The 16,747-nt window shown below is 36.2% G+C and overlaps 1 protein-coding gene across 1 annotated transcript in view; it reads left to right on the top strand.

Moving 5' to 3' along the window:
• LOC139125098 (programmed cell death 6-interacting protein-like) overlaps positions 1–16,747 on the top strand; it is a 79,175-nt gene that overhangs the window by 46,308 nt on the left and 16,120 nt on the right. The window contains 4 exon segments of the mRNA XM_070691206.1: positions 4,318–4,499; positions 7,386–7,563; positions 10,326–10,547; positions 13,650–13,809. Of these exon segments, the coding sequence (XP_070547307.1) occupies positions 4,318–4,499; positions 7,386–7,563; positions 10,326–10,547; positions 13,650–13,809 (742 nt within the window).

Raw genomic sequence — 16,747 nt, 5'->3', positions numbered from 1 at the left:
TCTCTATTCATATGAAGCAGAGTTCCTACAATCTCTCTACAAAGCAGGGTCTAAAAAACTTGCAAGGCGTTTTAACAACACGCACAGATATATTGATGATCTGATTAGTCTAAACAATCCAGACATATCAAATTACTTACATCATATATACCCTGATGAATTGGAAATCAAAGAAACAACTGAGAGTAGGAACTCAGCTTCATATCTTGATCTGTTCCTGCAAGTGGGTACTAATGGGCTACACACCAAGCTGTATGACAAAAGGGATGATTTTGATTTTGAAATCATAAATTATCCCCACTTATCAAGTAATATTCCATCTGCACCTGCTTATGGTGTGTACGTGTCTCAACTTCTCAGATATTGTAGGGCTTGTGATTCCTATGCTGATTTTCAAATGAGACACAGCTTATTAGTATCAAAACTAGTGAGACAGGGATATACATCCAAAAGACTCGTGAGGACTTTCAAAAAGTTCTATGGTCGATATGATGACATTGTGGCCAAATATGACACCTCGGTCACTTAAATGATTAGCGACAGGCTTTGACTAATAACAGTGATTCATATACTGTATCACTTCATACAATATTTAGACAATTTTGGGACCAATCCTGATGGGTGTAGCATGCTAGCAGCGTACGCTTACCCATTCGGGACACGTGGTACCACCACTAACTATCAGTGGTTCAGGATGGTCCTACTTAAATTTGTAAATCTCAAATGTCCCATGGACCTGATAATGTATTACCTTGAATGAAAATGATTATTGGACCAGTTTAAGGATGTACGAGCGGTATGCGCGCGTGGAATTTGTCACTTCCCGTAGGATTACATTGTCATTTTCATGAAAATTTGCACAAAGCTCAGTCTAGAGATATAAATAATAGTGATCAAATAAAATGATATGGTCACCGTGCTAACTTTTGAGATAAACAGCATTGAATTATTTCGTCCATAGAAAATGCATTGGTGAAAAAATGGTGACTCAGCATTTTTTCTCATAAATGGCAAAATTCATGGTCATGTATCTCAAAAACGAGTGCGGTGACCCCTATATTTTATCACACATTTTGATAATACTTACAAAGGAGAATCCAAAAATCGACAATTTAGAGAAATGACATTACTTTTAATTTTACCGATCGTACATCCTTAATGTCATATTGTAAACATATATCCCAGGTCACCAATTCATGCATGTAGGAGATGCCGTGCATTGAAGCCTTAATGGTGATTTATCAGTGTAGAGGAATCAATGGTCTGAGTAAATTGGAGTGAAAGTACATCTGTTTCTAGCTTAAACTGCAGAACATGAATCATAGCCCATGAAATTTAACACACCGTCAGGCGGTTATTTTGCATATGGCATGTGGCTCTTGAGAAGTAGGCTTTAATGCCGCTTGTTTAGCATTTTCAGATTTCCATAACAATCAACAAGTATTAATTTAGGTACATAAACATCCTAAACCTAGTATATATTGGGAAAAGTTTAAATCACTAAATTTGCTAAAAAAAGGATGCTTGCTTAAAAGAAATGTTTTACGGTATAATATTAAAAACAATTCATCTGCCATAAGAGAATTTCTAAAGGAGCTGTTTGCTCCTGCCAACTGGTATTATGCTGTGTATGTCTTCCATTCCATCAAATGTAGGTCTATGGTAGCTTACCATGCCAGTGGTGCAATTTTTAGCTCCGCTGTCAGCGACGCGGAGCTTATCAAATAGGTTGATTTTCCGTCGTCGTCCGTCGTCCGTCGTCGTCCGTCAACAATTGCCTTCTCCTCTGAAACCGCAAGTCCAATTGCTTTGAAATTTTATATGCAGCTCACTTGGGGTGACCTCACTTAAGTTTGTTCAAATCGTGGTGAAATTTGCATATTTGTATTTTTGGGGCATTTTTTGGTGTTTTTGGTAAAAAAATCTTCTTCTCTGAAACCGCTTGTCCGATTGCTTTGAAATTTGATATGCAGTTTACTTAGGGTGACTTCAGTCAGATTTGTTCAAATCGTGGTGAAATTTGCATATTTGTATTTTTAAGGCAATTTTTGTCATTTTTGGTAAAAAATCTTTAAAAATCTTCTTCTTCAAAACTACTAGTCAGATAGCTTTGATATTTGGTACATATGTCCCTAGGGATGATCTATTTCAGATTTGTTCAAATTGTGCAGAAATATGCAAATTTGCATTTTTAAGGCAATTTTTGCCATTTTTGGTCAAAAAATGTATTTCTCTAAAAGTACTGGTCTGATAGTTTTGAAATTTGGTATACAGGTTTCTATAGAGGAACTAAGTAATATATATGGAATTTCTGATGAAATCTGTATTTTTGTATTTTTGGGGCAATTTTTGCCATTTTTGGTCAAAAAATGTGTATTTCCAAAAGTACTCATCTGATAGCTTTGAAACTTGGTATACAGGTTCCTACAGATAAACTAAATGATATTTATTGAAATTATGATGAAATCTGCAATTTTGTATTTTTGGGGCAATTTTTGCCACTTTTGGTCAAAAAATGTGTATTTCCAAAACTAGTCATCTGATAGCTTTGCAATTTGGTATACAGGTTCCTACAGATCACCTTAATGATATTTGTGGAAATTATGATGAAATCTGCAATTTTGTAATTTTGGGCAATTTTTGCCATTTTTGGTCAAAAAATGTGTTTCTCATAAAGTACTGGTCTGATAGCTTTGCAATTTGGTATACAGGTTTCTACAGATGAGCTTAGTAATATATATGGAATTTCTGATGAAATCTGTAATTTTGTATTTTTGGGGCAATTTTTGCCATATTTGGTCAAAAAATGTGTATTTCCAAAACTACTCATCTGATAGCTTTGAAATTTGGTATGCAGGTTTCTATAGATGAACTAAATAATATTTATTGAAATTATGATGAAATCTGCAATTTTGAATTTTTGGGTCAATTTTTCCATTTTTTTTTTTGTGTCTTGTAAGCCCTTGGGGCTGGGTGAGGCAACCAAGCTGTTTAAGACCACACATGACACTTTAATAAATTGATATAACATAGCATAACATAACTGCTCTAACAGTTTTGAAATTGGTATACAGGTTTCTATAGATGAACTAAATTTGATCTTTTGAAATTATGATGAAATCTGCAAATTTTATTTTTGGGGGCAATTGTTGCCATTCTTGGTCAGAAAATTTTATTCTCCAAAAAATTACTCATGAGATAGCTTTGGTTGACATGTTCTTAGGGATGATCCCATGTGATATATTCAAAGTATGATGAAATCTTCGATTGTGTATTTTTGCAGCTATTTTAGCTACTTTTTTCTGGCCACTGCATTTAGCTATCAAAGATTTCCACCTTCTTCATCAACATGTGTCAAAAATATTTATTCTCTACATAAACACAGCGGAGCTATATCGGCCACTAGGTCGCTCGTTTTACTATTTTGGTCTTTAATTTCAACTGCAGTTGCTTGTTCTTCTCCGTAAACATGTTTAGACAGACAGTGTTCAGCTTGTCTCAACATGTACAAGTGTAGACTACATTGTTTTTGTTGATCTATAGTGAATTCTAATCAGGGCTAGAATTCAAATGTGAACAAGAACAGTGCATTGTATATGTAAAGCTAAACTCAATGTGCTTTTGGGGAGTGGAACAAGAATTTACAGTTATATAGAAAACAAAACAAGAATTTACAATTATATAGAAAGCAAAACAAGAATTTACAATTAGATACAGAACAAAAAAGTGAAAAAACTGATCAAAAGTTACAGATAGAATGAATCCTTTGATAAAACTATTATTTAATAATCAACATTTGTGAAAAGCACAGTTTCTTTAACCCTTTTTCTGCCAGACACTATTAAGACTATTACTTCCCCATCAGCCAAGTCAGTAAAATGCGGTATTGAGCCAAAACATGACGTATTTTCACATGCTTGGCTTGGTATGTTATAGCATCTTTAGTCCAAAAAAATCAAGTTTACAGTATTTATGTTTGCAACAGCCTTCAAATGTATAGTTTTATGTAAAATACACCATATGGAATATGTTGTGTTTCATATAATTTTAACCATTTTGACCTGATGGTGAAATATGGACTTGGAAGGAAAAGGGTTAAAAACTTCCAGACATTGTCAGTATCATATCTGTCTCTGTCTATTCTTGCATTATAGTAATGAATTTGCGGTCTCCAAGGAAACCAAAGTCAAAAAAGACCGATGTAGCTGAACAGTGTTGTTGCTTATTCGTCTGGAGAAAATGAATGCATGTTTCTATTGAATATGGTCTCTGAATTAAACTGATGCAAATCCCATTTGTAAACGCTTCACAGATTAGGAACAGTTTATTACAATATCAAGATTTTTATTAATTTCAACATTTTATATAATTTCAGATTTATTTGAAAACCTGGTGCCATTAATAGTACACCAATCACTGATGTCATTTGATGGAAGGAAATCTGAAATTGTAAACAGGGAAGTTGGAAAACTAAGGTCAAAAACAGAATTGTTGAATAGGTGGGTAAATTTGTATTTTTTAAATATTTTAAAGCTGAACGACAAACCATAATTTTTCCATTTTTGATAAAAATAGATTAACTCTTAAAATCCTGAGGACTGACTGGTAAATTTGATTCCATCTATTAGTTGCTCCATATATCAGTCCCCCATACCTGGTATATCAGTCCCTCCATATATCAGTCCCTCCATGTTTAAGTCCCTCAATCTGTAAGTCCCTCCATATGTCTAGATGTGTGTCTGCATTTGTCTGTCTCAATCTGTCAGTCTATCCATGTGTCCATACATCTGTGCATGTGTCTGTGGGTTTATGCATCCAGTGCCATCACTCTTGTATGCTCCAACAAATTTTGTTGAAATGTGGTGGATATGCTGTTTGCTGTGTTTGTGGATGTAATAGTGGCTGGATTTGTGGATGTGATGGTGGCTGGATTTATGGATTGTGATGGTGGCTGGATTTGTGGATTGTGATGGTGGCTGGATTTGTGGATTGTGATGGTGGCTGGATTTGTGGATGTGATGGTGGCTGGATTTGTGGATTGTGATGGTGGCTGGATTTGTGGATGTGATGGTGGCTGGATTTGTGGATGTGATAGTGGCTGGATTTGTGGATGTGATGGTGGCTGGATTTGTGGATGTGATGGTGGCTGGATTTATGGATGGATTTGTGGATGTGATGGTGGCTGGATTTGTGGATGTGATAGTGGCTGGATTTGTGGATTGTGATGGTGGCTGGATTTGTGGATGTGATGGTGGCTGGATTTGTGGATGGATTTGTGGATGTGATAGTGGCTGGATTTGTGGATGTGATAGTGGCTGGATTTGTGGATGTGATGGTGGGTGGATTTGTGGATGTGATGGTGGCTGGATTTGTGGATGTGATGGTGGCTGGATTTATGGATTGTGATGGTGGCTGGATTTGTGGATGTGATAGTGGCTGGATTTGTGGATGTGATTGTGGCTGGATTTGTGGATTGTGATGGTGGCTGGATTTATGGATTGTGATGGTGGCTGGATTTGTGGATTGTGATGGTGGCTGGATTTATGGATTGTGATAGTGGCTGGATTTATGGATTGTGATGGTGGCTGTGTTTGTGGATTGTGATGGTGGCTGGATTTATGGATTGTGATGGTGGCTGGATTTATGGATTGTGATGGTGGCTGGATTTATGGATTGTGATGGTGGCTGGATTTATGGATTGTGATGGTGGCTGGATTTATGGATTGTGATGGTGGCTGGATTTGTGGATGTGATGGTGGCTGGATTTGTGGATGTGATGATGGCTGGATTTATGGATTGTGATGGTGGCTGGATTTATGGATTGTGATGGTGGCTGGATTGTGGATGTGATGATGGCTGGATTTGTGGATGTGATAGTGGCTGGATTTATGGATTGTGATAGTGGCTGGATTTGTGGATGTGATGGTGGCTGGTGGATTTGTGGATGTGATGGTGGCTGGATTTATGGATTGTGATAGTGGCTGGATTTGTGGATTGTGATGGTGGCTGGATTTGTGGATGTGATGGTGGCTGGATTTATGGATTGTGATAGTGGCTGGATTTGTGGATTGTGATGGTGGCTGGATTTATGGATTGTGATGGTGGCTGGATTTGTGGATTGTGATGGTGGCTGGATTTATGGATTGTGATGGTGGCTGGATTTGTGGATTGTGATGGTGGCTGGATTTGTGGATTGTGATGGTGGCTGGATTTATGGATTGTGATGGTGGCTGGATTTGTGGATGTGATGGTGGGTGGATTTGTGGATGTGATGGTGGGTGGATTTGTGGATGTGATGGTGGCTGGATTTGTGGATGTGATAGTGGCTGGATTTGTGGATTGTGATAGTGGCTGGATTTGTGGATGTGATGGTGGCTGGATTTGTGGATGTGATGGTGGCTGGATTTGTGGATTGTGATAGTGGCTGGATTTGTGGATTGTGATTGTGGCTGGATTTATGGATTGTGATGGTGGCTGGATTTGTGGATTGTGATGGTGGCTGGATTTATGGATGTGATGGTGGCTGGATTTGTGGATTGTGATGGTGGCTGGATTTGTGGATGTGATGGTGGCTGGATTGTGGATGTGATGATGGCTGGATTTGTGGATGTGATAGTGGCTGGATTTATGGATTGTGATAGTGGCTGGATTTGTGGATGTGATGGTGGCTGGATTTATGGATTGTGATAGTGGCTGGATTTGTGGATTGTGATGGTGGCTGGATTTATGGATTGTGATGGTGGCTGGATTTGTGGATTGTGATGGTGGCTGGATTTATGGATTGTGATGGTGGCTGGATTTGTGGATTGTGATGGTGGCTGGATTTATGGATTGTGATGGTGGCTGGATTTATGGATTGTGATGGTGGCTGCATTTGTGGATGGATTTGTGGATTGTGATGGTGGTGGATTTGTGGATTGTGATGGTGGCTGGATTTATGGATTGTGATGGTGGCTGGATTTGTGGATTGTGATGGTGGCTGGATTTGTGGATGGATTTGTGGATTGTGATGGTGGCTGGATTTGTGGATTGTGATGGTGGCTGGATTTGTGGATTGTGATGGTGGCTGGATTTGTGGATTGTGATGGTGGCTGGATTTGTGGATTGTGATGGTGGCTGGATTTGTGGATGGATTTGTGGATTGTGATGGTGGCTGGATTTGTGGATGTGATGGTGGCTGGATTTGTGGATGTGATGGTGGCTGGATTTGTGGATGTGATGGTGGCTGGATTTGTGGATTGTGATGGTGGCTGGATTTGTGGATTGTGATGGTGGCTGGATTTGTGGATGTGATGGTGGCTGGATTTGTGGATTGGAATTTAAATTATCTTGTAACAGAAGAGTGTTTATGAATCTTTAGTTGATACATGTCATGTGTTTTTCAGTGTGTTGACAACATTCAATTTACCAGCTGCAATAGAAGATATGAGTGGTACAGCTGTACCGCCCTCTGTGTTAGAAAAGGCAAAACGTATTCAAGATGAGGGTGGACTTCAAGCTCTGGATAAAATGATGAGTGAATTGCCAGAATTGTTAACAAGGAACAAAGAAATTCTAGATGAGGTAAACAATGGAAGCGTATCTTTGAACTGAACATTGAAAGGAAGAATGCACTTATTTTGTTCTGGACTCTCAATGTTCTTTCACCAATGGTAATGATGAAGTTTGTAATACATGTAATACTGGTAGTATACAACTCTAAACTGCTGTGTGAAAAGGTGGATGTCAGATACAATTTGATCGTTTTATGGGAAGGGGTGATGGTTCTACGCCAACTAGCCTGTATCTGACAAATTAATTAGCATTTTCATCAGGCCTTGATTCCATGACAACCTCTCATATTTTATATTTTTGTGGCAGATTACCAATCTGTGTATGCTAATATTAGTGTGCACTTGAATCCTGGACTCATATCTAGAAAACCTCCGTAGTTATCTTGTCACTTTATCTTGCTCTCCAATCCTGAACTGAGATCTAGAAAAACCCCATAGTTGTCTTGTCACAAACTCTTTGTAGTCCAAAGGTGCCCACAGGCTCCTGAAGAAGCCGTTGCCAGTCTGCCTGAAATCAGCAATTTCAACACTTTCTATATGCTGAAAAAGATGCTAGAAATGTAACCTTTTCATGCGGTATGCGTGTAATCAGATTGAGATGACATTCAAGTAATTGTTTGCTGTGTATGAAAAAACTGTGTTGTGGTAACTGATTTTAAATACAGGCATCTCTAAAAATCATGGGACATGTCCAAGAATAGAGAGTAGCTTTAAGAAACTTTGCTGCCACTTCAACAACTCAGTGCTGCTGTGTGATCATTAGAGTTGCAGTGACATATTCAAAATTTGGTTGTTAATTGAAATTGTTGATCAATTCAATACAATTGGCAAGTAAGAACACATAAGAGGTTAATGATTTTGGTTTCATAGTTTGTATTACTTTCCTTGAGATGACACAACATCAAATCAAGTTTGTTAGCTCCGCTGTCAGTGACGCGGAGCTTATCATATAGGTTGATTTTCCGTCGTTGTTGTCCGTTGTCGTCCGTCGTCGTCCGTCAACAATTGCCTTCTCCTCTAAAGCCACAAGTCCGATTGCTTTAAAATTTTACATGCAGTTCACTTGGGGTGTCCACACTTAAGTTTATTCAAATCGTGGTGAAATTTGCATATTTGTATTTTTAAGGCAATATTTGTCGTTTTTGGTAAAAAAATCTTTAAAAATCTTATTCTTCAAAACTACTGGTCAGATAGCTTTGATATTTGGTACATAGGTCCCTAGGGATGATCTATTTCAGATTTCTTCAAATTGTGCAGAAATATGCAAATTTATATTTTTAAGGCAATTTTTGCCATATTTGGTAAAAAAATATGTTTCTCAAAAAATACTGGTCTGATAGCTTTGAAATTTTGTATACAGGTTTCTATATACATGAACTAAGTAATATATATTGAATTTCTGATGAGATGTGTAATTTTGTATTTTTGGGGCAATTTTTGCCATTTTTTTGTCAAAAAATGTGTATTTCCAAAATTACTCATCTGCAGCTGTGAAATTTGGTATACAGGTTCCTACTGATGAACTTAATGATATTTATTGAAATTATGATGAAATCTGCAATTTTGTATTTTTGGGGCAGTTTTTGCCATTTTAGTCAAAAAATATGTTATTCAAAAAGAACTGGTCTGATAGCTTTGAAATTTTGTATACAGGTTTCTATATATATGAACTCAGTAATATATATTGAATTTCTGATGAAATGTGTAATTTTGTATTTTGGGGCAATTTTTGCCATTTTTTGGTCAAAAGATGTGTATTTCCAAAATTACTCATCTGATAGCTTGGCAATTTGGTATACAGGTTCCTACAGATACTCTTAATGGTATTTATTGAAATTATGATGATATCTGCAATGTTGTAATTTTGGGCCAATTTTTGCCATTTTTGTTCAAAAAATTTGTTTCTCAAAAACTGCAAGTCGATAGCTTTGATATTTGGTATACAGGTTCCAAGGGATTATTGTAATATGTGATGTATTGAAATTATGGTAAAATCTGCAATTTTTATTTTTAAGGGGCAATTATTGCCATTTTTGTTTAAAAACTGTGTTTCTCAAAAAGTACTGGTCTGATAGCTTTGGTGGACATGTTCTTAGGAATGATCCGATGTGATATATTCAAATTATGATGAAATCTTCAAGTGTATAATTTTGCAGCTATTTTAGCCATTTTTTTCTGGCCACTGAAATGAGCTATCAAAGATTTCCACCTTCATCAACATGTGTCAAAAATAGTTATTCTCTACATAAACACAGCAGAGCTATAACGGCCGCTAGGTCGCTTGTTATAAATTCAAGCATTGTTTTTAAGTTCAGACTAAAATCTCATCAAAGTTTTGCCTGTTATGTCAGTGAAACACCACAAGCCATGGTTTGTTTAAAGTAGGGGAGCCAAGCCAAGCCAAGGTTTGTTAAGGAGGGGGGGGTGTCATTGGAACCGCACTCAAAGGTGGTATGGGATCCATATGTCAAAGGTGGTATGGGATCCATATGACCAATGTTAACACTTTTACCGAACTAACATTTCACAAATGATGAAAGTTGAAGCATTTTTATATAGTGAACATCTTAAAATTTAAATGTTACATGTACCGGTAGGCATCTGGATATCGTGCATGAGATACATTTTAAACAAGAAAGTCATATAGATGCAGTTCCGACAACCCACCCCCTTTGAGCTTGGCAATGAGATTGATTCAAACTGGCTGGTTGTTTCAATTTCTACAGCATATGAAGTCACGGAATATTGTTGCATTATTTTTCATTGATGCAGGCTGTACATATCCTGGATGAAGAACAAAGATCAGATGAACAGATGAGATCCCAGTTCAAAGAACGATGGACAAGATTACCATCAGAAAAATTAACTGGTCCTCTAAGAACTGAAGCTGCCAAGTATAAGGGAATTCTTGACAACGCAATCCAAGCAGATCATGTTGTAAAAGAGAAATACAACACTCATAGAGAAGCCATTATATTACTTTCAAAGTCAGAGGTAAGTTTTACGTCTTTATGTTAGTCTTTTATTGTCAACTTTTCACATTCCAAGATTGTTCTCCAAAACCGCTGGTCCAATTGCTTTTCAATATTATATGCTGGTTTCATAGGGTGGCCTTCATGAAATTTGTTAAAAATGTGTCATTATTTTGCATTTTGTACTGTGGGCAAATTTTTGAATTTTTGGTCCAGTTGCTTTGAAATTTAACGTTGGGGTTCTTTAGATGCCCTTAGTCAGATTTTGTCAAACTGGTAAAATTTGGGATCAATATCCTGTTTGGTTAGATATTCTTTTTCTCTGAAACCGTTTGTCTGATTGGTTTGAAACTTGTTATGGAGGTTCCTTGGATTGACTTCAGTCAGGTTTGTTCAAATTGTGTCGAAATTTGTATTATTGGGGCAAATTTCTCCATTTGTTAAAAATAATCTCTGAAATCGCTCGTCAGACCACTTTAGAGTTTGAAGGTCCGTATGGGATGATTCAGTTTTATACAAATCTTGTGAAATTTGCAATACTGTAATTTTGGTGCGATTTTTAGCTCCCATATATGCATATGTATATGCAAATGGGAGGTATTCTTATAAGGTGGCAAAATGTCGTCTGTATGTATGTAAGTATGTATGTATGTATGTCTGTCCACGACAAAAACTCCTAAACTGCAGCACCTACTATCTTAGTATTTGGTGTACAGGTGAACCTAGGGCTGGAGATGTGAATTTGTTCAAATGAACATGTCCGTGCCAAAAATATGCAAATGAGGGGAAAAAAGGAAAAATCCTGCAAATGGCTAAAACTCAGTAAGCATTGGTCAGATTTGGTTGAAACTTAGTATGCTGATTCCTTAGGTATCCTAAATTATGTGTGCAAAAATTGGGGTGAAATTTGCATTTTTGTATTTTTAGGGTATTTTTTCCCGTTTTTAGTCAAAAAATCTTGTTCTCTGAAATCTCTCGTCTGATTGCTCTGAAAGTTAATATTCATGTTCCTCAGGATAACCTCAGTCATGCTTGTACAAATTGTATTGATATTGTCATATTTGTAATTTTGGGGCAATTTTTCCAATTTTTGATGAAAAAATTTTTTATCCAAAAACTACTGATGTGATAGCTATGATATTTGGAATACAGGTATCTAAGATTAATCTTGATATAATGTATTGAAGGTATGTTGAAACTGGCAATTTTTTTATTTTGGGGGCAAGTTTTACCTTTTTTGGTCAAAAACCCTGGCAGATTTTGAAAGAATTCCAAACAAATGTCAATAAAAAATCAGCCAGAGAAGGTGTGATAAAAAGAAAAGGTGGGAGAGTGTGGAAAAAAGAATGTACAATGGATCGGAAAAAAGATAATGTACCTCATCAATCTTCTAGACCCCCCCCCCCCCCCTTATCAAATGGTCAAGCCTGATGTATTTTTGAATGCAATTAACCATGCAGTGTATTTTGGTTTAAGATGTCAAGTTAGGTAAGGATTTGAAAGGAATAGTCAAGTTCACCACAGTTAAATTTCTTAACTTTATCTCTTGTGTCATCATCCTTGTGTAATTGGTTAAGTTTGTAAGTTGTTCCAGATGTGGATGCACCAGCTGTTCTGGAAAAAAAAATGTTTACTCTTCCCTGTAGGGTTTCTGAGCTAATGATTATGTTGAAATCTCTCCATGTATCTGGTGTATGGGCAACATGTAAACATTGGTTACATGTTATGTATTTCACTCTATGTCAATTATTGTCAATGAAAAATCAAGAACAGTTTGCTGTGTGCTTGTAAAAGATAACATATTTGTCAATACATAAGTAGAAAAGGAAAAGAAACTAATCAAATTGCTGTAACATATTCACTCTCAGTGCCTGTATAGGCCTATACTTAACTATTTTATCATTACATTCAGCTGTTTGTTATATCTTTATCACTGTCCATGGGCCAAGGCACACTTGGGGTCAATGTCATCACTCTGTGCCAGTCTGTGTATGTCAGTCTGTCTGTATATGTATGTCCATGTTTCATACAATTGTTGACTTATTTTGATAACTATATGGGAGCGAACAGTGATGTTGTCACTATTTTTTAGTAAAAAATGTAAAACCAAAGTGTATTTCACAGATCATGGTTTCTGGTTCAAACAAGTGGCTAAGCAAAAATTTCTTATTTGAAGAAAATATCTCGAGCCTTACTATCTAAGAAATTGAGTAAATTAGAGTATTTGAAACGTCTGTTTCATCTGAGAAGTTAACCCTTTCAGTGCTGTAATTTTTCCCACCGAAATTTTAGTGCAAAATTTTACCAAATTTTATTAATTTTTCTGTAACTTTTTTGATAATTTTTGACCAAATGGACCATTTCCTCAGCTACAGTTCTTTATCAAAATTTTGGCAAAAGTCAGAAAAAATTTGACTGAGTTATATTCTGTAAAGGCGACAAAATTGACTTTGGTGCTCAAAGGGTCAATGGAGTTACAGTGAATATGTTGTAAAATAAAACAAGCAATATATATTTGCTAAAAGTCTGTTTGTTCAGCTGTCAAATCAGCTTACACCTACTGTGTCTCACTGTGCCAAGAGGTGAAAAATATTCTTGTCAGGCAATATGAAGTTTTATCTGTCGGTTGTGTTAGGTGATATATAATTGTATCTGTTTGATATGTCAGGTGATGTGAAGTTTTATCTGTTTGATGCGTCTGGTGATATGAAGTTTTATCTGTCTGTTGTGTGAACTTTTAGGTGGAAATAACTTAGGAAAAACCTCAGATAAAGCCATTCAGTGGATATAAAAATGAACAAGCTGTGCATTTTATGAACATTTAAGAAAACTGACATAAAACAGCTGAACAAATTCACTTTCTTTGTCCACAAGATCAATCAAAAGAACTTTCCTGGTCAAAGTAAAATAAAAGCCCAGAACCTTTGAGATAGGTTGCACCATGAACCATTGCTGTCACTCAACCGTGAGTCATAAGTTGACAGACTGGTTTTTTATAGTATATACACATGTAAATATGAATAGAATAACCAAGTTGTTCTCTTTCAGTTTTTGTGTCCAAAATGTTGACTGTTAAATAGTGTATTCCAAATTCTTGTCTGTTTATTTGTAATTTTTTGATCAGAGTGAAATAGCCAGTGGTATACCTGCAGCTGGTGCTACTGCAACGGCTCAAGGCAGTGCTGCAGTCAGTGAGCTGAAACTGTTGATGGAAGAAGTTGAAACACTGAAAGCAGAAAGAAACGTCATTGAACAAGAACTGAAAGATGCTACTGTGAATATGAGTAAGTAGCTTGATCAAGTCAGGTTCCAACAGTCCTTATTTAAGTCAGTTTACAACAGTGTAGCCATTCTAATTCAAATCCTACAAACACATTATCTTATTTCATGCAGACCAGTCACCATGACAAACCATACTTGGGTTTAAAATCATTCATGTAGTTGTTACCATAGCAATTATTCGTTACTGTCGACACTTCAAAGTAAAAAGTGCAACTACTGAAAGTTAAATGATATCTGTGGCAGAGGGTTTGAAAGTGTGGTGGATTTGTCAAAACTGACTTTCTCTTAGGAACCGTCTCAGATTGTCGCAGAAGTTCAAGAAACGAAATTTCTTCGTTTAGATCAAAACCCCCTCCCCCCTCCCCCTAAACGAAACTTCAAAAGTGCGAAATGTTCATGTCCGCCTGAGAGTACAATGTTGCATTTTTCTATAGCTACTAAAGACGTATTCCCCTTGCCACATTACAATTAAAGTAATCGATCAGATTTGAGTACTAACAGGGCATTTTACCGCATAAAAGTTTCATTTTATTTTACTTTCCCTTTTTGCATCTCTTGTACTGTTCTTTGTCTTTGTGAACACGCAATTTGTACTTGGTAGGGGCGGTAAATAAACGAGAAACTTTGACAAGGGGGCCCAGGCATGTTCAATCATATTAAAACGACTATGACCAGGTGCATAACAAGTGAGAATAAAGACATCTAGTGGTTAGAGCAGACGCTTATAAATAGCACTTTTTTAAAAAAATGATACTTTTTGTCTTTGTATAATTTGATGAATGAAACGTTTAGGATACAATGTTCCTATCGGTAAATTGTGTTTGGGGCACAAACGAGATGGAAACAGTTACAAATTTGTTGGCACGAGTGTGCAGTTTTTCTTTAATTTAAAATAAACACACGAAAACTTGTGATCACAAAATAAAAGTGCGAAAGTGAAGTTCACTAATTGAATGGAGGTCAAACCCCCTCCCCCCCTAAACGAATAAATTTCGCTTTTTGAACTTCTGCGACAATCTGAGACGGTCCCTTAGCAAACATTGTCACAAACTCTTCTATCATTGTTTCATGCTTGCCATCCTTGTTGTTTTGCATTTTTTAGCTTTCAGTTGCCATGATAAAAGAAGCTATTAGGGTAGTAGCTATCAAGTATACATGCCGTATTTTGTGGGTTCAAACCCAATTGAAAACTACCTGTATCATCTGTCTGTATGCTGTATGTATATATGTATGTATACATGTATGTATGTATATATGCTGTATGTATGTATGCTGTATGTATGTATGAACGTATGCATGTATGTATGTCTGTCTGTCTGTCTGTATGTATGTATGTTTTTATGTATGTATATATGTATGTATTTATGTGTAAGTGTATATGCCATTGTTTGTCCACTCAGTTTTCTCAAAAGCAGTGGCACTTATCAGCTTTAAATTTGCTGTGTACAAGTGTGCTGGGTTAAGGATAGAATTTTCAAGATCCTTAACGTCATAGCTCTGAAAATATGCAAATGATCAAACTGAATGCAGAAATGATGGATAATCTTAAACATCAAAACTACAGAACATAGACTTTTGAAATTTTGTGAGAATAGTTCTACTGGGCTGCAAGGCCTAGCTTCTTCGAGATTGTTGCTTGATAATTATGTGAATGGTCAAAATAAGTGTAAATAATTGTCAAAAAATCCTAAACTTTGAAACTAGTTACTCTTCCTATTTGGATACATATTTATGTTTGTTCAAATCAAGTTTTCACATGATTAGTATGTAAATAAGAACAATTAAAAACTTATTAGAAATTATTTCTGTATGACTTGAGTAGTTACTTAATAATTTGTTCAAACCAAAGTTGGTAGAATGACTGATATGGAAATAAGCAATAAAAATGTGAAAAATAGTCAGAAATTACAAGCTCAAAAACTATGGACCATAAGGCTTTGAAATTAGTAGACATATTCCCATTGTGATGCAAATTTAATTGTGTGCAAATAGTGTTTTTAAGATGACTATTATGCAAATGAACAAAATAAATCTATGAAATTTTTTAAATAATTTAAATCCAAATTGTTCGACAGCTATGACTTCAATAGTTGGTAGATATGCATGTTGAATAAATGACATGTACTAAAATGAGCAAATAAATGTGGAAAATGGTCAAAAATTGCAGACTCATAAGTTACTGGCCTAAGGAATTTGAAACATTGCTGAAATATTCATGTTTTGATGCAAATTTAAGATAATTTCAATTTAAATTGATCAGTTATATGTATAGAGTAATATGCAAATGAGCCAACTGAATAATGGAAAGGATGAAAAAAGACCAAATTCTTCACTGAATACTCATTCACTGTTCTGTAGTCTGCAAGTTTGTTTGATCAAAGTTGACAGAATGACTGATATGCAAATGATCTAATAGTACAATTCGATGGCAATTCTGTTGTCTCAGTGAGAATGTTCTAATATCAAAGATTTCTAAGTGTTGTAAAAAGTGAAAATTTATGCAGTTTCTCCTGATCTATTTGTAATATTGTCACATGGTATTGAACCCCATTTTTACCTTCTCGTGTCTATTTATAGACGGAGAAGGTATAAGATTTGAAAACCAGTATGCTGGTGTCAACTTCTACTTCCATCTGTCAACTACTACTTCCGTCTGTCAAGATCCGTTGACGTCATGCCATTGTGATGGGGCATATCATAAACTGGTGGGGGTGTTCATGGTTCAGGTTGAGATGTAGGAGAACGATTTTGAGCTGTGACAAAAATCAAGGGACTTAGCGGCCTAGCCACAGTGTTAAGCCTTTCTCCAAGGTTTCTTAGCTGACTACGATCTATTACAGACTACTGAGCTGACGTTAGGGGTACTCAATTTGTGTTTGCTCACTCTGTGTGCGCTAGTGTTTGGTACTGAGTTGCGTGGATATCCCCTCATGGCCTCAC

The sequence above is a fragment of the Ptychodera flava genome, assembly GCF_041260155.1.
Source record: "Ptychodera flava strain L36383 chromosome 23 unlocalized genomic scaffold, AS_Pfla_20210202 Scaffold_24__1_contigs__length_23054250_pilon, whole genome shotgun sequence".
Classification (NCBI taxonomy): domain Eukaryota; kingdom Metazoa; phylum Hemichordata; class Enteropneusta; family Ptychoderidae; genus Ptychodera; species Ptychodera flava.
This window is presented reverse-complemented; position numbering and strand designations above follow the sequence as displayed.